This window comes from Entelurus aequoreus, linkage group LG08 (genome assembly GCF_033978785.1).
Source record: "Entelurus aequoreus isolate RoL-2023_Sb linkage group LG08, RoL_Eaeq_v1.1, whole genome shotgun sequence".
NCBI classification, from domain to species: domain Eukaryota; kingdom Metazoa; phylum Chordata; class Actinopteri; order Syngnathiformes; family Syngnathidae; genus Entelurus; species Entelurus aequoreus.
In genome coordinates this window covers 33,711,418-33,734,489 of record NC_084738.1, presented here as the reverse complement: position 1 = coordinate 33,734,489, position 23,072 = coordinate 33,711,418, and the positions used below count along the sequence as shown (strand labels likewise).

At 37.2% G+C, this 23,072-nt stretch overlaps 1 protein-coding gene across 2 annotated transcripts in view; it reads right to left on the bottom strand.

Moving 5' to 3' along the window:
* Nucleotides 1-338: 338 nt before the first annotated feature.
* The window catches only part of LOC133655805 (ras-associating and dilute domain-containing protein-like), an 88,180-nt gene continuing 65,446 nt past the window's right edge, over nt 339-23,072 (bottom strand). For both annotated transcript variants that reach the window (XM_062056323.1, XM_062056324.1), the window contains 7 exons: nt 17,051-17,223; nt 10,844-10,979; nt 10,589-10,773; nt 3,643-4,006; nt 3,359-3,570; nt 995-1,134; nt 339-923 (listed from right to left, as the gene is read on the bottom strand). In XM_062056323.1, the coding sequence (XP_061912307.1) occupies nt 830-923; nt 995-1,134; nt 3,359-3,570; nt 3,643-4,006; nt 10,589-10,773; nt 10,844-10,979; nt 17,051-17,223 (1,304 nt within the window). In that variant the 3' untranslated portion in view covers nt 339-829. The remainder of the gene's footprint in view (nt 924-994; nt 1,135-3,358; nt 3,571-3,642; nt 4,007-10,588; nt 10,774-10,843; nt 10,980-17,050; nt 17,224-23,072) is intronic.

Genomic DNA, 23,072 nt, shown 5'->3' with positions numbered 1-23,072 from the left:
CAGTAAAAATTAAATGTGTCCTGTTCGCTATCTCTCTGGTGTACAAATATTACATGTTAAAGCCAGACATATTTGGTTTTGGCGGCGACTTCCTTATCCTGCAAGGAAAAGCATCTGATTGGCTCTCGCTTATACCTAACCCCCACCCTTCTTTCAACTTCACTACATGTAGCTTGTTACTGCCCATCATTGAGTGTTATAAGTTATCTATGTATTTGTCAATACAATTAAACTTTCAAATTTAGTTCTGCCTCTTCTTTCGTCCTTGTCACAATGTGTCAGAGCATATATGATAGTTATATACTTCTGATTTACAATCAGTTGGAAAACGAGTGATGCCCATTTCACTGTAAGCTTTATTTTGATGTAGAAATGACTGCTTAAAGAATTCACACTGCAGTAAAAAAGTGTGAAAATCAACCCCGTTCTCCTCTACACGTTGAAGTAAAAGTGCACTTTTTGGAACACACAGAACTAGAATGATAAGACACCCAATTCAGATTCATTTAAAAATATATATTTACACAGGAATATAACACAGACCAAACATGGCGTTACTGCAATTTCAGTAATTAAACCATTTTTAAAAAATGATTTGAACGTACTGTAATTACACTGCATTTTGTCTTCAGAGCCTTATTTATGAATCAGTGTCATTGTCATCCCCAAAATATAAAAACCTTTTAAGTTTCTTATCAGCAGATGGTTCCACTGGGTTATGGTCGGGGGTGGGTTTGTGATTCTTTGCAAACTTTGAAAACAGCATGTTTTAGCTCATTCGGCTGCTTCGGCAGTAACTTGGTGAGAAAAATGTAACCAAACACAAATGTCAGCATTCAGTCTGTACAGCTTTGGCCATCCAATCAGATCTTGCCACCAGTAGCCTCAGCCTATCGCCTGACGACTGCATTAGCTCTTTGCCACTGATCAGAAAGAGAGAGAGAAATATTTAAAAACATTTTTACCCCTTTTTTTGTAGATCTGCTGGGTTTACTTTTGGCAGTGAGGGCCAAGCAGACTGACTCCATTAACAGCAAGGATCCTGTCTCCTGGTTTCAGCTTGTCGCAACGGGCTGCAGGAGTGTCTGGAACCACGGCCCTGATGAAGATGCCTTTCACCTTCGATGGGAGATCCTGGAACATGAGGTCATGTTGTGAATAACACTCTAAGGGGAATGTCCTTATACTGTCCTGTATAGCCAGCTGCAATGCACTCATGATCAAGGTCCAGATGCATCGTTAGTATCAGGACATTCAAACACGGCCGAAAAACGCGCAGCCCCCTTCTTATGTGGTCACACTCACAAGACACATTGTGCATTTTGATTTTTGATACTTAATTTAAAGTGGCATCATGATCCTTCTATCCTCATCTCAATGGATGTTTGTAGGTGTCTCAATTGAAGCAATCAAAATACATTGAATAGTGTTTTGGAAATCACTTATTTTAGTATGTGTGGTGTACAATGCATCCAAACTTTAAGTGCTATATAATGTTTCACCTTTCCGGGACGCTGGACAAAGGCGCATAAGAACTAAAATACTGCACTGTTTTGGGAATTTTGTCCATCGTTCACAATCATTATGAAAGACATGATGACGGATGGATTTAAAAAAAATACATTTTAACTTGTAAATAAAAGTATGCTAACAGCAGGGCCAATGGGAGCTTGTCTATTTCGCCCATAAAATCCAATAAAGTACCATTCAAAAAGCGGCAACAATACTCCAATTACATTTCATGACTTAAATATTAGCTAAGTATTAGTGATATTGTTATTATCAGCGCTAACACAGACAAACTATTTATAGCAGCGCCGTGATCACTTCTGTGTGTCCCTATGTTTACATCATCAAGTGGTCTGCTGCTACCTCTTTTCCTTGCTCCCTGTACGTTTATTGCGTATCGTTCACAATCCTTATGACATGACGACAGATGTATTTTTTTTTGCATTCTAATTATTAAATAATTGCAATCAAAAGTCCACTTACAATGGAGCCTATGGGAGATGCTCTATTTTGCCAATGTAGTCCTTAAAAACATCCAAACACCTCCATGAAGGTTTTATATACAGGATGTAAGTATAAATGTAATGTAGTAACAGGCACATTTATAATAACATTTAATATTTATGTATTTTGATTATTTTAAGCATACGCAGCGCATTCATTTCTAAAACGCATCACAACGTTTGCTTTTTTTTCCAACTACATCACTGATTACTCACTGCAGACTTCATAAAAGCCAACAAACATAATAAAACATCACTTACTGTACAATGTCTGCTGTCATTAAGATGTCGACTACTGGGACATTCATATATTCACATTTAGGTGAAGAATGACTCATAATCCTCACAGAAATGAGGGGGTGGAACTAAACGTCTTTTTGTGTCGTTCTTGACATCTCCGGGTCTAAATTGACTGTCAAAGTGTACCAACTTGTCGGAATACGTGCTCGTCCTTCTACTATCCAGGTGAGATGCATGATTTATGAACTACAATAAAGTTTGGTGAGCAAGGAAGCGAGGAAACAGCTGATCAGTCGATCATGTCAACATTGGCACACAAGCTCGTGCTCACGTCATCGCTTTAAATAGCTTGTGTGCGTTAGCGCTTCTAATAATAATATCACTAATACTTGGTTAATATTCAAGTCACGAAATGTAAATGTAAAGTATTTTGGGCTGTTTTTGTTTTTTGGGGATTTTAAGGGCGGAATAGAGGACCTTCCATTGGCTCCGCTGTAAGCGGTCTTTTATTTACGTTTATTCACGAGTTAGAATTAAAAATACATAAGAGTTAAAATACATCCGTCATCTCGTCTTTCATAATGATTGTAAACGATAGGAAAAATTACAAAAAAGTACAGTTCCCCTTTAACAAGTATATTTCATATTTTTGGCCACTGTTAATTATAACATAGGTATAGTTATACTAGTTAACTTCAAAGTTCAGGCATTTGCAATGTACACCATAAATATTGTGTCACATTCCAAAAACAATGTTATTGTCCACCTCAAGAAAGCGGAATATACTGTAGCGTCACAGTAGTGTCAAGCCTGTGTAGGAATTTTAAAGCCATGGTGTGTTTCTCCGCATCACCTGGCTAATTGATGGCATCGGTGGCATTGTTGGCTTATCACCCCCCCCACAGGGGCACCGAAAAGGGGGGGTAAAGGAGACGGATTCTAGGGGCCCATGATGGAGGGGGGCCCAGAGAGGCCCCTAATGATGATGAAATTATAATACAGGGGGCCCTGTAAAGATTCTTTTAATGGGGCCCAAAATCCCTAGCGGCGCCCCTGCCCCCCTGTCATGTTGTCACATAAGAAAAAGAGGATTTTTTTGCACCAACCCGTGTGTCAACTAGTGCGAGGCCCAGACCGCTTTCGTCCCGCTCTATCTCCAAACTGAAGATCTCATCATTGTTGTCATCAAAATGGTTGATCATATCTTCGGCCTCCTCCTCCTCTTCCTCTATGAGTTCAAAGATCCTTTTCATGCAGGTGTAATCTGGATTCAAATTGTCATCTTTCAGTGCAGCCAGACATTCAAACACTAAGCCATCTGAGGAGAGAGTAATAGAAAGTTATTTTCTTGGAGGAAAAACTAAAAAAGTATGTTGAAGTCCGAGAGTACCTTCGATGTGTCCCTCAGCACCAGTAAAACAAGAATGTGTGTCACTTGCAACCTTCATTAATGTGTCTTCTCTGGGAAAGTGAACAGGATCTATGATAAGGGGACTGTTGGGTGGGGTGAGGAGACACGAGGGGTCCAGTGCCGACCTCCTCCTGTCAGCGGTGTCCGCCTCTCTTGTCTGCAAATCCCAAAGCTTCTTGGACAAAAGGAGGGCACCGCAGGCACTGAGGTCATCCAGATGTTGGGTGGAGGAAGAGGTTGATGGCGGTGAAACAGAGGAGGACGGGCAATGGTGGATAGTTTGGACTGATGTTATGTCCATATTTTCTTGCTTGTTTCTGGTCTCCGTGGGGCTAATGATACCCTGTAGATACACAGTAAAATATCCCATCGAGATCCAGAACAATACAAGTTACAATGTTTTTTTGTATTATATGATCGTCTTGAGTAAAAACAATATGCTACAAAAGTTTTATTATATGTATTTTACAGGGTAGCTATCTTTTCTACTGTGTAAATGAGAGGAACAAGTTTTTGTAAATCAAACAATATTTATAGGTAGGGGGTGTCCCGATATAACTTTTTAACTTCCAATACAATACCGATATTTAAGGGTAACTGTACTTTTTTTTAAAATTTTGCCTTTCGTTCACAATCATTATGAAAGACAAGATCAATGAATGGATTTTTTTTAATGCATTCTAACTTATAAATAAAAGTCTGCTTACAGCGCAGCCAATGGGAGCTCCATTATTCCGCCCATAATATAAATAAATAACCATTCAAAAAGCGCCAACACTACTCCATTTATATTTCGTGAGTTCAATATTAACCGAGTATTAGTGATATTGTTTTTATAAACGCTAACGCAGACAAACTATTTATAGCGGCGCCGTGATCACTTTTGCGTGTCCTTATGTTTACATCATCGAGTGGTCTGCTGCTTCCTCGCGTCCCTGTAATTTTATTCTAGGTAAATCATGCCCCTCACCTGGACATGAGACGTCTGATTTTTATTTTTATTAAGGATCCCCATTAGCTGGTTGCCTCAACAACCCACTAGTCTTCCTGGGGTCCACAATTCAATACACTTACAAGTAAAAGCATATAATTATAACTACACAATACAGAAAAAATAAAATAAAAATAAAAGCATCAATAAAATAAGGGTTATCCGACAAGTTGGTACACTTTGACAGCCAATTTAGGACCTGGAACTGGCGAGGACACGAAAAAAAGGCTGCGCCACCCCTCCTCCTTTTCTTTGTGAGGGTTATGAGACATTCTTCATCTAAATGGGAATATATGAATAGCCGAGTAGTCTGCATCCTAATGACAGCAGACATTGCACAGTAAGTGATGTTTGTTGGCTCTCATGAAGTCTACAGTGAGTAATAATCAGTGATGAAGAAAAAAAAGCGTATGTTGTGATGCGTTTTTGAAATTAATGTGCCGCGTATGCTTAAAATGATCAAAATACGTAAATATTAAATGTTAGTACAATCGTGCCCATTACTACATTACATATATACTTACCTCATGTATATAAAACCTTAATGGAGGTGTTTGGATGTTTTTTTAAGGGCTTTATAGGCAGAATAGAGCAGCTCCCATAGGCTCCATTGTAGGCTAGACTTCTGATTGCATTAATTTAACATTTAGAATACAGGAAAACAATCCATCAGTTGTCACACTTTCATAATGATTGTGAACGATAGGTAAAATTCTAAAAAAAAGTCCAGTTCCCCTTTAATATGATACAATATCAGCACAAACCAGAGTACATACTTGTATCATTTTGTAGTGTGTGTAGTGTTAGAATGTTAGTTTGATCAAGTAAAATTGCGAATGATAAGCAACATTAAAAAAATAACTGCAGTTCGCCTTTAAGGCATTGTAATGACTCCTCATGTCCCCCACTAGGGACATTGGAAAAATGTTTAGTTTTTGGTGCCAAACCATCAATCCATCTATTTTCTATAATACGTATCTGCATTAGGATCATGGTTATGCTGGAGCCTGTCCCAGCAGACTTTGCTGCAACCTAGACTGGTGGCCAGCCACAGGCCACATACTCGAGGTTGCATGATTTCAGAATCTTTAAGGTTGACTCGTCACTGATGACATCATTCATATTTATTTATGGTACAAATAAAATAATTTACAGTGAGGAAATGAGAAAACTCATTTACTGCACATTAATGTTATCATGCATCTAATATTCACAGTGCTTCACTTTTTCCACACTGTCTTAAGTTACAGTCTTATTTCAGAATGGAAGAAGTACATTTTTGTCCCCAAATTTTAAACACAATACCCCATATTGACAATGTGAAAATGTTCTGTAATGACCTGGTCTTGTAATTTTGCAAATTTATTAAAAATGGAAAAAAATAAAAAATACATTCACAGCCTTTGCTCAATACTTTGTTGATGCACCTTTGGTAGCAATTAGAGCCTCAAGTTGTTTTGAATATGATGCCACAAGCTTGGCACACCTTTCTTTGGGCAGTTTTGCCCATTCCTTTTTGCAGCACCTCTAAAGCTCCATTAGATATGATGAGAAGTGTTGGTTTTCATCCAGAATGTCTCTGTACATTGCTGCATTCATCTTAGTCTAGTCAGGGAGGTGACCAAAAACCCGATGGTCACTCTGTCAGAGCTACAGAATCCCTCTGTGGAGAGAGGACAACCTTCCAGAAGGAAATCCTTCTCTGAATCCCTCTGTGGAGAGAGGACAACCTTCCAGAAGGAAATCCTTCTCTGAATCCCTCTGTGGAGAGAGGACAACCTTCCAGAAGGAAATCCTTCTCTGCAGCAATCCACCAATCAGGTCCGTATGGTAGAGTGGCCAGACCGAAAGACTCTCAGACCCTAAGTAACAAAATTATCTGGTCTGATGAGACACAGATTGAACTTTTTGGCGTGAATGCCAGGCGTCATGTTTGGGGGAAACCAGGCACCGCTCATCACCAATCCAATACCATCCCTACAGTGAAGCATGGTGGTGGCAGCATCATGCTGTGGGGGTGGTTTTTAGCAGAAGGAACTGGGAGATTAATCAAAATTAGTTGGTTTTGTTGAAGTTCTTTTTGAACATTTATACAATTTTAATATGATACATCACATATTTAAAAACATTTTTTTAACATGTCCGAAATGTAGGAGGAAGCAAAGCTTATTTAATCCTAACTATTTTCTACCTCATAGCAGTTGCAGTACTAACACATTTGTTTACTTCCTATTCTTAATTTGTAAATAATTTATATAAATTAATTTGGAATACACCAGTTCTCTTTATGAACAGTTATATAATTAGTTTTGATTCACATAATGAGATGAATATCTAATTTTCAATAAAGTTCAAGACGTTTATTATAATTCTTCATTGTATTTTGTAAACACTCGTTGTTTTAACAGTTTCTTAAAGTGGATCATATTAGTACATTGTTTGACATATTTGCTTAATCCATACCATAATTTACTTTCACATACTGATATACAAAAGGTTTGAAGTGTTGTACGTTCATACAAATGTTTTAAGTTACATTTTTCCCTTTTTTTGTCCTGTCCAGCTACTCAGGTAAATCATATTGTTGATGTAGATGCCCATATTTTCAGTACAGATGTATTTTACACAAGAGAAGTGTGGGATACTTCTATGGTTGCCTTATTTGTATTTGACTTTATTAAACGGATTGATATTATTATTTGACACAGCCGGACCGGAGCAGGAGAGGATAGAAAGAGAAAAAAAGGAAGAGAAAAGGGGGATATTGCGGGGACAAGAGGGGAATAAGACAGAGAGACAACAACAAACAACAATAACAACAACAACAGAACAACATCAGAAATACGATACAAAAAGTGATAGCAAAGAAGCAGTTAGTGAAATAAATATTAATAACACAGAAATGACAATGAACATTATTGCACTACAAATGGAGCAATTAAAATACCAATAGAAATAGCACTATTGATGAGTAATAACAATAATTACCTCTATTATCAACAATACAATTGTTTAAAATGCAACAATACATATACTGTATGTTATGATAACTTGAAATACAAAAGAAAGCAGATAAATGGAGGGGAAGAAAGAGAAGCGAACTGTATTAACCTTGTAGATTGTTATAGTAAAATTGATACTTTTTCTCTAAGGTTATACTTTTCCTCTTTTGTTGAGAATAATTGTTGTACATTCTTGGGTATCAGGTTATAGTTCGCTCTGAGCATTATTTTAGCTGTTTGCAAATGCACCAAGTCATTGAATATCAATATTTTAGATTGAATAAATAAAGGGATTGCTTGCTCTCTATATCCAATATTGTGTATTATTCTAATTTATTTTTTCTTGTAACACAGTTAGTGAATGAAGCACACATTTGTAGTTTCCCCATATTTCTGCACAATAACTCAAACAATGGTAACACTAGCAAACAGTAAAGAATGTGCAATGACTTTTGGTCTAGAACATATTTTGCTTTATTCGTTACAGAAGTATCTCTTGCCACTTAATGTTGCATATAATTTATATGAGCTTTCCAGTTCATTTTATCATCTATTATTACACCCAAAAACGTGATTTACTTTATTATTCGTATATCTACTATATATATACTATAGCTACTATTTACTCTGTCTTTTTTGTATTTGATGACTTTCCCTATTGTTACCTGATAGCATTATTTTAGTTTTGTTGCAATTCAAAGATAGTCTGTTTTTATACCATTTCTTTAATTTGTTCATTATTTATTTGTATTAGCTTCTATGTGTTTTCCTCAAAACAAAATGCTGTCGTGTTGTCTGCAAATAGTACTAACTATAAGTCCTTTGTAACTTTACAAATGTTTATAAAAAGATTGAACAATTATTGCTTTCTGTTGGTTAAGTTTACAGAGTTCAAGACCAACTCTCTGATTCCATACTGTTCTAATTTGTTGATTAAGATATTAAGAATAATTATGTCAAATGCATTTGTTGGATCCATAAATATTGCAGCTGCACACTGTTTATTGGTGATCTCTGCTGTTATTTTGATTATCGATGTTGAAACGTTAGCTCTGCATCCGTGTTTGTTTTCTGCGAGTGATCCACTTTTGTTTTATACACTTTTTTCAATCTATTATTGAATAATGTTTTAATTATTTTTGAAAATTGTGGAACTAAGTTCTGTAATTCATGAATGTGTGTTTGTCTTCTGTCCTATAAATTGTTACAACTTTTACTATTTTCATTTTATCTGGAGATGTACCCGTTTGAAATGATAGGTGACTGATTTACGCTAAAGGTTCTGAAATTCCTTTAATAACTTTTGTTTTCATATTTATTCCATGACATTCAGTTGATGTTTAGATGGAAAGATGAATGCAGCAATGTATGGAGACATCCTGGATGAAAACCAATGCTTCCCATCCAATCTGATGGAGCTTGAGGGGTGCTGCAAAGAGGAATGGGCAAAACTGCCCAAAGATAGGTGTGCCAAGCCTGTGGCATCGTATTCAAAAAGACTTGAGACTGTAATTGCTGCCAAAGGAGCATCAACAAAGTATTGAGCAAAGGCTGTCAGTTCTTATCTAAATATGATTTCTTAACAAAATCAAGTACTGTAGTATAATGTATTGCAGCATCAAGAAGAAGTCTGACACTCATTTTTTTAGCTTTTATTACCAATTTTATGCTTACCCGGGCACAATTTCAACAAGTATTTCCTCCATGCACAAAAATATATGTTAATACTAGACATAATAATAATAACAGATTTGTTTTAAATGTGTACTCACATTTTTTTTTGCCTTTTTAAAGGATAAAATGCAACATAGTGCATCGTGCAACGACGTCATATTGACCATGCCCCTAACGACACCCCCACAGGTATTTTGGCAATTTAGGGCAAACCATGTCATTAACAAAATAGAAATGTCTTACATTACGATCATGCTTTGTCAGAGATGTTTTTTTATTAATTATTAGAGAAGGTTAAAACATTGTCATGCAGCAATATGAAGACCATTAACTTGTACAACATGTAATGTACAGAATATCACAAGCATTTATTCAGGTAGAAATATTCCAGATTACAGCTGGGATAGGTTCCAGCCCCCCGTGACCCCAAAAGGGACAAGCAGTAGAAAATGAATGGATGGGTATTGCCAAACATCTTTGACAATTAAAGCATGAGCATACCAATTCACCATCTATCCATACCTTTTCTACCGCTTGTCCCTGTCGGAGTCGCGGGGGGTCCCTGGAGCCTATCTCAGCTGCATTCGGGCGGTAGGCGGGGTACACCCTGGACAAGTCGCCACCTCATTGCAGCATACCAATTCACATTTGATGTTATTAAACTGGTATCTAAACATGGTGTAACTCTTCCTCTGAATGCATGTGCTCCTAAAGCAGGGATACAAATTCTGTATTTCTGCAAAATACAAAATTTGGCAAGGCACCAACACACGGCATGTCTTTTTTAGTACTGTCATTGTATGGTGTTTTTTTCCTTTTTGTGATGAACTGTTTAAAAAAGCATAATGTTTAAAACACATTTTATCAAAGCAAATTAATTGTCCGTTCATGGGATTAAAATTTGAAAATGATCTGTCTGGGGTACACTTATTAATGATAAAAAATTATTTCTATCTGAGATAATTGTGATTAATTTTGAGTTAACTATGAACATAATGTGATTAATTACGATTAAATATTTTATTAGTTTGACAGCCCTAATATATATGTATATATATATATATATATATATATATATATATATATATATATATATATATATATATATATATATATATATATATATATATATATATATATATAATCATATATATATATATATATATATATATAATCATAGATAGCTAGATAGATATAGAGTGTATATTATAGAGATAGTGACTTTGAAAGGTTAAACATCAGTCATTACATGTGTTACCTTGTGCTGGCCAGTAGCAGTGACTCCATGGGACTGTAAATTAGAGAGGTTGAACATTGACACTTTGAGCTTGTCCAGCTGTTCAGTCAGGGATGAATATCTCACTGCCTTTCCCAAAACGAACTGGAAATCCCTGTCTGGCAGTATGAGAGGATGATGGGTGTCAAAAGTCTGCAAGATGTCATCTGAGAATAGAAGAGGCATCGTTATAGAGAAGATAAAACAAGATATAAGAATACGGGGGTTGACTTTCACCAGTGTTGTGTGTGTCTGCCTGGTCCCGAACACAAGGCGTCCAAGTGGGAGACGGCGGGATGTAAAGACTCAGCAGGTGGTTCAGCTGAGCTGCATTCAGGGCAGGGAAATCGGATCGCAGCGACACCCAAGATGTCTACGCATACACACAAAAAAAATGACAAATAAACATGTCAGTCAAACTGCCTTGCAAGTTGAAGGTGCAACATTGTGTAAAGATCTTCCACTCGCTTTGTTGTTTTGAGATTAGTTTTCACCCCAGCCATTTCGAAATGATAAAGCAGTAAATCATAGGGCAGATATAGTTTGCAGAATGATGATGTATTTATCTTTAATTAGGACACAGTTGTCCGATGTGTGCACTTTCGTTATTATTTTAATGGCACAGTCTAAAAATACAATTACTAAAAAAAAGGAAAAAAACCCCAGCAACACTGGCGGACAAAACACCAAAAAGGCCTAATGTAAGGAGGAAGCGGTGAAATGTTGATGCTAATACCGCAAAAGCATGCATAATCGCTGTTTTTTCATTACCTATACTGTAGAACCTGTTAATGTTGACGCTCCCTGAATTGGCTGATTGACGTTGACATAAGCGGTTGTCAACATAACCGAAATGGAAACAATTTATTACTTACACATTCACTTGGGACTTAGGCCAGAGAGATTTGAAGAATAAGCAATGATTAGTTTTTTGTTGAGCTTGTTTCCTCCATTTGTGCAGATTTGCTGTAAACCCTGTCTGTTACTTAGCAACTTAACTCAAAGGTTATAAGCAGATTTTTATGAAACTTTCAAGAAATGTCCAAAATGAGAAAAGGAACAATTCATTAGACTTTGGGCCTGAACTACAAAATTTCTATTACCTTACGTTTACAGTACAAGGCTGAGCTTCTGTGTGTATACACACATAGCCACCTCCACCCGCAGAGACAAAGTGTGAATGACTGACAAGAGTGTTCAATCCTTTTCCTTTCATTCTGCTATAGTAGCTTAAAAAGTTTTGGGCACATTGTCATGAAACTTTAGAAAATGTCAGAAACAAAGTGATTACATTTTGCGGCTGATCCGGATCACCGTCTGGATTAACTTTATAATATTGGGAGGTACAGTAGGGTCTGGTTCAAGTATGCACTCTAATTTACAAACCCCGTTTCCATATGAGTTGAGAAATTGTGTTAGATGTAAATATAAACAGAATACAATGATTTGCAAATCCTTTTCAACCCATATTCAAATGAATGCACTACAAAAACAAGATATTTGATGTTCAAACTCATAAACTTTATTTTATTTTTGCAAATAATAATTAACTTAGAATTTCATGGCTGCAACACATGCCAAAGTAGTTGGGAAAGGGCATGTTCACCACTGTGTTACATGACCTTTCCTTTTAACAACACTCAGTAAACGTTTGGGAACTGAGGAGACACATTTTTTAAGCTTCTCAGGTGGAATTATTTCCCATTCTTGCTTGATGTACAGCTTAAGTTGTTCAACAGTCCGGGGGTCTCCGTTGTGGTATTTTGGGCTTCATAATGCGCCACACATTTTCAATGGGAGACAGGTCTGGACTAAAGGCAGGCCAGTCTAGTACATGCACTCTTTTACTATGAAGCCATGCTGTTGTAACACGTGGCTTGGTATTGTCTTGCTGAAATAAGCAGGGGCGTCCATGATAACGTTGCTTGGATGGCAACATATGTTGCTCCAAAACCTGTATGTACCTTTCAGCATTAATGGCGCCTTCACAGATGTGTAAGTTACCCATGTCTTGGGCACTAATACACCCCCATACCATCACAGATGCTGGCTTTTCAACTTTACGCCTATAACAGTCCAGATGGATCTTTTCCTCTTTGTTCCGGAGAACACAACGTCCAGTTTCCAAAAACAATTTGAAATGTGGACTCGTCAGACCACAGACCACTTTTTCACTTTGCTTCAGTCCATCTTAGATGAGCTCAGGCCCAGCGAAGCCGGCGGCGTTTCTGGGTGTTGTTGATAAATGGCTTTCGCTTTGCATAGTAGTTTTAACTTGCACTTACAGATGTAGCGACCAACTGCCCATGTGGTGATATCCTTTACATACTGATGTCCCTTTTTCATGCAGTACCGCCTGAGGGTTCGACGGTTCGTAATATAATCGCTTACGTGCAGTGATTTCTCCACATTCTCTGAACCTTTTGATGATATTACAGACCGTAGATGGTGAAATCCCTAAATTCCTTGCAATAGCTCGTTGAGAAATATTGTTCTTAAACTGTTCGACAATTTGCTCACGCATTTGTTCACAAAGTGGTGACCCTCGCCCCATCCTTGTTTGTGAATGACTGAACATTTCATGGAAGCTGTTTTTATACCCAATCATGGCACTCACTTGTTCCCAGTTAGCCTGTTCACCTGTGGGATGTTCCAAATAAGTGTTTGATGAGCATTCCTTAACTTTCTCAGTCTTTTTTGCCACTTGTGCCAGCTTTTTTTAAACATGTTGCAAGCATCAAATTCCAAATGAGCTAATATTTGCAAAAAAAGTTTTCCAGTTCGAACGTTAAGTATCTTGTCTTTGCAGTCTATTCAATTGAATATAGGTTGAAAAGGATTTGCAAATCATTGTATTCTGTTTTTATTTACAATTTACACAACGTGACAATTTCACTGGTTTTGGGGTTTGTAGTATAACGGCTGGGTGGCTCAAGAGCAGTTTCAAACTGAACAGCCAGTGGCTTTCACCGCAGTGAGCGAGTAGACGCTCCATCTATCCCCGCGCATAAGCGTGAGGCTATAATATTTAACAATGAAACATTTTTAGTAAAACTGCTTTGACACACTAATGGCTAATTAATTACTTTACAAAAATAAGCAACACATTACGTTACTACTTACAACAAAAATAAGTACTCGCAACACTGGTTATTTAGCCATAAAACACTTCGGTAACTTTTAAGGGGAACTGCGCTTTTTTTTAAATGTTGCCTTTCGTTCACAGTCATTATGAAAGACATGACGATGGTTGTATTTTTTAAGGCATTTTTAATATTAAATACATTTGATCAACATTTTGCTTACATTGGAGCCTATGGGAGCAGCTAAAACACTTCCAAACACCTCCATTAAGGTTTTATATACATGATGTAAGCGGTAGAAAATGGATGGATGGAGTTGCGATCAAAAGTTTACATACACTTGTAAAGAACATAATGTCATGACTGTCTTGAGTTTCCAATACTTTCTGCAACTGTTATTTTTTTGTGATAGAGTTATTGGAGCACATACTTGGTGGTCACAAAAAGCATTCATGAAGTTTGGTTCTTTTATGAATTTATTATGGGTCTACTGCAGTGGTTCTTAACCTTATTAGATGTACAGAACCCCACCAATTTCATATGCGCATTCACCGAACCCTTTAGTGAAAAAATACATAAGTACAAAATTCAAATTCAAGACAAAGTTATGTTTTTTTTACTGGTGCACAAAATGAACCGTGCATGAACATCCCCTTGTTCAAAGAATAAAACGAACACATGAACTCACAACAAATTACACATCTGCAAATCAGATGGAAAATTAGAGGTAACATTGTTTGGGGGTATCCATAATACGCCGATAGGGAGAAGTTTTTATTTACACGATGAGTGGGTGTGTCTTGACCTCCGCGGCGCAGGCTCCGCCGAACCCCTGAGGCCGGCTCGCCGAACCCCTAGGGTTCAATCGAACCCAGGTAGGAACATTATTTAATCTTGAAACAAGAATCAAAGAGGTGCAAAACAGAAAACAACCGACAGAACAAGGTGCGGATAGCACTTGAAGCTAGACTTAGCATGAGCTAGGAGGCAAGCAAAAACTTTCGTAACAGTAATGTGAAGCAAACAAAGAAGCCAGGACGATTGACCGGCAAAGGCAGGCTTAAATAATGTCTCTGATTAAAAACAGGTGAGCGTCCCGAACACCAGAGGCAGGTGAAAATCATAAGTAGCCATGGTAACAAACTCAGGAGGTGCACAAACAGGAACTGAAGGAGTCCAAAACAAACAGAAAACAGAAAACATGATCCGGACCACGGATCATGACACAGTTCAGCTAAATCTGTTGGTTTTCCAACATGGACTTGTTTCTTCAGCATTGTCCACACATTTAAGTTTAGGACTTTGGGAAGGCCATTCTAAAACCTTCATTGTAGCCTGATTTAGCCATTCCTTTACCACTTTTGATGTGTGTTTGGGTTCATTGTCCTGTTGGAACACCCAACTGCGCCCAAGACCCAACTTCCGGGCTGATGATTTTAGGTTGTCCTGAAGAATTTGGAGGCAATCCTCCTTTTTCATAGTCCCATTTAAAAAACCTGTTCCATTAGCAGCAAAACAGGCCCAGAGCATAATAAATACTACCGCCACCATGCTTGACAGTAGGCCTAGTGTTCCTGGGATTAAAGGCCTTACCTTTTCTCCTCCAAACATACTGCTGGGTATTGTGGTCACAAACAGCCCAATTTTTGTTTCATCTGACCACAGAACTTTCCTCCAGAAGGTCTTATCTTTGTCCATGTGATGTCAGATGAAACAAACATTGAGCTGTTTGGCCACAATACCCAGCAATATATTTGGACGAGAAAAGGTGAGGCCTTTAATCCAAGCCCACCGTCAAGCATGGTGGTGGTAGCATTATGCTCTGTGCCTGTTTTGCTGCCATTGGAACTGGTGCTTTAAATGGCACAATGAAAAAGGAGGATTACCTCCAAATTCTTCAGGACAACCTAAAATCATCAGCCCGGAGGTTGGGTCTTGGGCGCAGTTGGGTGTTCCAACAGGACAATGACCCCAAACACACGTCAAAAGTGGTAAAGGAATGGCTAAATCAGGCTAGAATTAAGGTTTTAGAATGGCCTTCCCAAAGTCCTGACTTAAACGTGTGGACAATGCTGAAGAAACAAGTCCACGTCAGAAAACCAACAATTTTAGTTGAACTGCACCAATTTTGTCAAGAGGAGTGGTCAAAAATTCAACCAGAAGCTTGCCAGAAGCTTGTGGATGGCTACCGAAAGTGTCATATTGCAGTGAAACTTGCCAAGGGACAAGTAACCAAATATTAACATTGCTGTATGTATACTTTTGACCCAGCAGATTTGGTCACATTTTCAGTAGACCCATAATAAATTCATAAAATAATTAAACTTCATGAATGTTTTTTGTGACCAACAAGTATGTGCTCCAATCACTCTATCACAAAAAAATAAGAGTTGTAGAAATGATTGGAAACTCAGGATAGCCATGACATTATGTTCTTTACAAGGGTATGTAAACTTTTGATTGTGAATGTAAGTAATGTAGTAACAGGCACTTTTATAATAACACTTAATATTTAATTTTAAAAAACGCATCACAATATTTGCTTTTTTTTTTCATCACTGATTATTACTCACTGCAGACTTCATGAGAGCCAACAAACATAATGAAACATCACTTACTGTACAAGGTCGGCTGTTATTAGGATGCAGACTGCTAGGATGTTCATATATTCACATTTAGGTGAAAAATGTCTCATAATCCTTGCAAAGAAATGGGGTGGGGGCGCAGGGGGGCCGAGCGTCTTTTTGTGTCGTTCTTACCAGGTCCAGATCCTAAATGGCTGTCAAAGTGTCCCAACTTGTCGGATTATATCTTCAGACAGCTACTTCTCAGGTGAGAGGCATGATGTAGGATCTACAATAAAATTACAGGGAGCAAGGTAGCGATGAAGCAGCAGACCACTCGATGATGTAAACATAGGGACACACGGTAGTGATCACGGCGCCGCTATAATTAGTGTCTGTGTTAGTGTTTATAATAACAATATCACTAATACTTGGTTAATATTCAAGTCACGAAATGTAAATGGAGTATTGTTGGCGCTTTTTGAATGGTTATTTATCGGATTTTATGGGCGGAATAGTGGAGCTCCCATTGGCTCTGCAGTAAGCGGACTTTTATTTACGTTTATTTAGTATTTAAAATGCATTTTTTTTAAATCCATCCGTCGTCTTGTCATTCATAATGATTGTGAACGATAGGCAAAAAAATAAATAAAAACAATTCAGTTCCTTTAACCGAGTGGTGATATCGCATATCACCACTCGGCCTAAAAATACCGGGATATCAGTTTTGGTCCATATCGCTCAGCCTGACCCTAACCCAAATAAACCAGTTTCTGGTTTACATACATTTTTTTTACCTGTTGCAAGCGATTCTTAGGTGTAGCTAAAAGACTTATTGCAGATGAGAGCGTGTGCATGTGAGCAGAAGCCAGCTTTCCCAATCCAGTTGTCTGGGCCCAGCTCAGCAGCAAGTCAAGATTGGTCCATAAGCGCATGCCTGTAGACCACTGATAGAAACCTGGCACAGAGCCTGCAAACACATCAAGAGAAAGTCATCTTTGAAATTAGTCAGGACGTACTGTAAGTGGGACGATTTAGTGAGCCCCAGTTTTATTACCGAGTTGTAATATTTAGAAGCGCATCTGTCTTTAATTCAACCAAGGCAGAATATATGAGACAACCGCTGGTTCAGCATAAAAACAACAGTTCAAACACATTAAAGACTTAAAGGCAGCAGTATTTCATGTTTCTCAAAGTCTACAATGAATATATCCAATGCAGAAATGCAAACAAATGTAAAGTGATAGGGGTTGAATTCCAGTGGTGCAGTTTTTTATGCAGTTTTTTACTTTCTTCCTGGTAATCCAGGCACCCCTATGAAGCATACTGTTACTTATTTGCGCATGATACTGCATCATGTTAGGACCATATGCTAAGTAGATATTGTAAAGCCACTCTAAAAATAATACCGGTTCATAATGTTGATGCGTTATCAAATTATCCTGTGGACCAATCGGATTTTCAACCCCTTTGTCATGCACGAAACCTTCTTTTCTTTATTTCAATGGGTTTTTTGTGTGCTCTACAAACCCACCGTCAAGCTCAAGCACAGAATGCAGGCTTTCTAAGCCTCTTTTATCTAAAGTTGTGATGAACAGGAGTGGCGTCATGACACGGTTGGACTGACATAAGGCTTCTTTGTATGAGGGCGTTTGCAACTTTTGCTGCCATTATTTCATGTGATTCAGTGGGACATCTGAAGGACTTTCCAACAATTATTTTCTACCGTAATAGAAATAGAAGTCGATATTTAGGCTACCTTTTAACATCTGGTAAAATTTTATACCAAAAGTCTTAAACTCTTAATGCTCATGCAAGTGTAAAAATAAATCAAACACTCTGTCAACACTCGTAAAGTTAAGATTTAACAGTAACAAACAGTTATAACACACTAGATTATAACTGTTTTGTTCCATATTTTCTGCTCTGTTCTCAAGTGTTATTGGCACCTCCAATTTGTAATTTTTTTGTATTTCCTCCCTAGATGACCTCACTTCAGGTGTTGGGCAGAACAACGAGCCACACCTGCAGCCGTTCGGCTTTCAGTGGCATTCTTTTAGTTTAGTGGTTCTTTTTAGGACAGGTACATGCATTAATGTACAACAAGACAAAACAGGAGTTGCTAGCTCAACAGTAGCGGTCACACATTGACCTGAACATCAACCGTATAACAACCCACGCCACCTTTCAGGTAACTATCCACGGTTAAGGTAAGGGAACTTCTGTGCTAAGAATTAATTGTGTGATTAATCTGCAACTATACATGATGAAGGGGTTCATTTTTTAAAAATAATCACACAAGTTACTCTCATTATTTTTGACATCCCTATACATAACATAGTTATGTTGTATAAAATAACGCAATGAGCTCAGTGGCTGCAGGAGGAAGACATAGAATCGTACTTGACCCTACCCTTTTTGTCTGAGAGAACTGTTGCTAGTTTCCGATGTGTTAACAGTATTTCACCAGATCTATTTCTACTTTGCAGTTAATTTGAGTACATCTTTCCTGTCCTGCCTTCTTTAGGACCTTGTTGTTCGGTCCTTCCCACCATTTTTGCTGAGTGGTGTATTTTTCTTTCTATTTATGGTTGTTCCCTAGTTTTTTCCATAAGGCTTTGTGTTGTCAAGTGCACCTGGATATTTGTTCTTCATCTACTCCCAGATGTTTTTTTTGTTGTTTGAGCCTTTGCGCTAGTAAACTTTCCCACTCCACGTGAATCTTCATTAAATTAACTTAATTGCTTACGTCTGCTAAGGCTGTCTCTGCACCTGTGGTCCAACCTATTTCACGATGTTGCATTAACTTTGAAAACAAGTAATAGTGTTAATGAGGGTGCTGCTTATGCTCTCACATTAAATGTCTATCCAGAAAAGGATAAAAAAAAAAAAAGCTCCAAAGAACAAAACATGTATGCAGCGATAACCCTTATATATATACCTGTATATGCAAGATGTTATATAATGTGTTACCATTTTATGTGCATTTGAGAGGCTATTTTCTTTCAATTTTGGTTTATTTCAGCTTTAGACTGTATGTAATATGTGGTATTTTAGTATCTCCTTATTCAATTGAGATGTTATTGTATTGTAAATATGTACTTCGGACATGTTTAAAAAAAAATAAAAATAAAAAAAAATCAACAACAACAAATGAGTACACGGAAATAAAAGAAAAAAAACAACATAGTGATGTGTTTCGATATCCCTCCAATTGAGACAAACTATACATTTTCCATATGTATAGCCAAAGTCACAAGTAAATGTATAAGCAATGGCTATTATCTGTTTCGATTTGGATTATATCTACAACCGCTTATGTTGACGTGAGTCAGCCAGTCCAAAATGTATCATCAGTCAATGAATTGTAAACACAAAAGTACGCATTTAACCACTTATAATTATTATTAATATTTTGACATTTCTGGGGAAGCTCGGCTTCCCTTGCTGTCTTAGAGCAATTGCTACTGAAATACACATTTGCACATTACAAACGGAAATGCATCGCAAGCAAGTAAAGCCGGGCCAAGCTGAGTAAATATTATGGAGTGGAAAAGGAGCATTTTATGTACATACATGTGTAAAACATGCACATTGAGCCGACTTTGGTTGGGTTTGTTTAAAAGGAATATGTAAAAACACCCATGGTACACAGGTATTAATTACGTTTATTTTAAAAGGACATTTATGAAAGCACAGGTCCAGGCAGGGGTTGTTTACATATGGTTTGGCCTTGTGGTGCCCCCTCAATCGGCATTTACACACAGTAAACAAAATAGCATTGTTTATATAATTGTCATGCATTTCTAAAACAACAGTTCACCTAATTTACATGCTAAACAAATTAAAAATAAATATAAAAAACAGTGGAAAACAATATAAACACTTTGACCACACGATCAAAAATCCTGTAAATAAGTAGATAATAGGACACAAATCAACATCCAACAATTTCGATAACCACAGTTTCCACCAACTAACTATACATTCAATGCAATTACACTATGCAATAACTATATACAAAAACTAAATACTATACAAAAGTTGTATAATGTCCTGCCAGAAGTTTTCCCTTTTGATACGAAACCAATGTTGGAGCTTTGAGTATTGAGTTTTGGTCGATACAGATATTTATCTGATCTGGTATAAGCACTAATCATACATACTTTTATTGTTTTGTGGCGTTGAATGGCTTGATCATGTGAAATTACTCAAATAGAGAACAATGCTACGTATAAAAAACACTAACCTACTTATCATTAAAATGTCTGGAATGGACTTATGCTGTCTTTAAGTTGAAGTTGAGTGGTATTTGCATTTTGGCGAAACCTGGTGGCCACAATAATTTTTTAGGTTAAGCTCATGACGCAGTAAATTGAATGATGTAAACACGTTTGTTACTGAATACTTTCTAATACACTTCTGCCTTGGAGACTTTGTACGTGCAAGTAATATGCAACTAGGATTATTTGACACTTGATATTGCAATATTGTTTGATAAAGGACACTTAATAATATGTCTAGCTTGTGTGCTATTGTGTGCTTAGCTGTTGTGTAGCTGCTAGCGCCTGCCAATGGCCTACCATGTTTACCTTTTGTAAATTACTATACTTCAGTAAAATAGAAGAAAAGCCCACCCTTGTGTGCTTATTTGAGAACATTTAGATGTTAACTGGCTGTCCAGCTTTGGACGTGCTGTAGGACTGCTAGTATCGGAGACTTCGGATGAAAACCGATGTTTTTTTTGCTGATATCAGACCAATCAATATCACATAATTTAAATCACTGCATTCAAATCTATTTATAACATAGGTATGTTACAATGCTGGTGTTTTTTTTTTATTACCACATCCACTTAATTGAGAAATCATGCCACCTTGATCCTCCTACTTAACCTCACCTCTCGTGCTAAATATCACGTTTTTCCTCATCTTTTTTTTTTTTTTTCCCCCCAGTTTAGTTTGTTTTGGCGAGTTTACATAGTTCTATGGGGTCAGATCACATCCATTCGCCCCTCCACCTTACAGAGAGCGAGCAGGTACCGATCAGTGGGAGGAGAAGGGGAGGAGGGGGCGCAGTGGAGGGGGGACTGTTTTGCTAATAACATTTTTTTGTAGTAATATGAACTAGACCTTGCATTCCATTTTAGGGGTTACCTATTTTTGGTATAATTATTATACTCAAGATGACTTATTTCCCCCCTATTGTGTCACCACCTGAGATTGTGCGTCCTTACCATTCACATATGCCACATATTAGGACACTGAACACAACAACAACTACCTTTCTAAAAACGCAAAGTTCAAAAACAGGGCCTCAAAAGGGAAGTTTTTGAAATGGTCACCATTATTATTTAGAACAGCAGACATGCGTACGACACAGTACTAAACAACAATGGCAGACCACAAGGCAGTCGTTTGTACTGGTCAAGATAATGAGTTTGTTTACAGTTGTAGATTTACTGCACCGCTATTGCGTTGTCGTGTCAAAGAAGGTTTCTAGTACAATGAAACTTTGATTTATCAACCCTTCAACTTTTCCATTTACAAACCACAGAGCGGATAAAAATATGCTGTGTTGAACGAACTTTGTCTCAGTGTAGCAATGCTTCATCCACCCACTGTGTGCCTTGCAGCGTAGCCATTTTCTGCCCGGCAGTAAATCCATTGTGGGCGGACTGATCGATCTTCAACTTCGACTTCTGTGCCAATTGCTTTTTTTGTGTGCTTTTAAGTGTGTTTAGCCTTTTTCAAACATTTTCTAGTTTTGCTAGCTCAATATGGGTCCACAGAAAAGAGAAAGGTTCACCTGCGGCCTGGGCGTTTCTGTCAATGGGGGTTTCCCGTTAGCGTTTCATTAACCAAACACGTATGGTTTTGCAAGCCATACCACATAAGATGTAATTTCTCTTTCCATGTTTGCAATTTTACGTTGTAGTATATTGTCCCGAGAAAACATTTGATAAGAATTTATGTCCGTAAGTACCTATTGTTTATTTTTTTGTCTTTTTATAATTATCATCTTCCCCTTTTCTCTCTCACTCACCCAAACCAACTCTTTACTTAGACTAAAGTGCTTTAGATGGCTTAGTTAGTTTAACCTTAATTCCACGTAATCCGTACAGAATGAAGATCTTATTTTAAAACTCTGGACAGATGTTTAAGAAAGGGCCTTGCAGTCTGCTTCAGTGACAATCTACAATATAAATAGTCATGAAAATAAAGAAAATGCATTGAATGAGAAGGTGTGTCCAAAAATGTTGGCCTATACTGTATATATATATATATATATATAATATATAATATATATATATATATATATATATATATATATATATATATATATATATATATATATATATATATATATATATATATATATATATATATATATATATATATATATATATACATATATATACACACACACACATACATATATACAGCGTAGGATTGATTTCTGTAAAACAGTGCTCAATACGTGTAGTATAAGAAAGAGACAGACTACAACTCTCCTGGTTTCCCTGCTCGTGAGGGTATTTTATAGAATCCTCGGACAAGCAGGGAAACCTGCAAAAAAGGCTTGTAGGGATGATATAGCCTCTGTGTTTTTTCTGACCTAACGTATATTCTGCTCTACCCCGGTATTGAGCACTGTACAATGGATAAACCACAGAAACCTTGACTATATACATACTGTATATATATATATATATATATATATATATGTATATATATATATATTGTGTATTTCCCCCCTTCGTTTTTCTTTTTCGTCTTTCTATCCCCTACTGTGCCGGTATGGCTGCGCCAAACACTA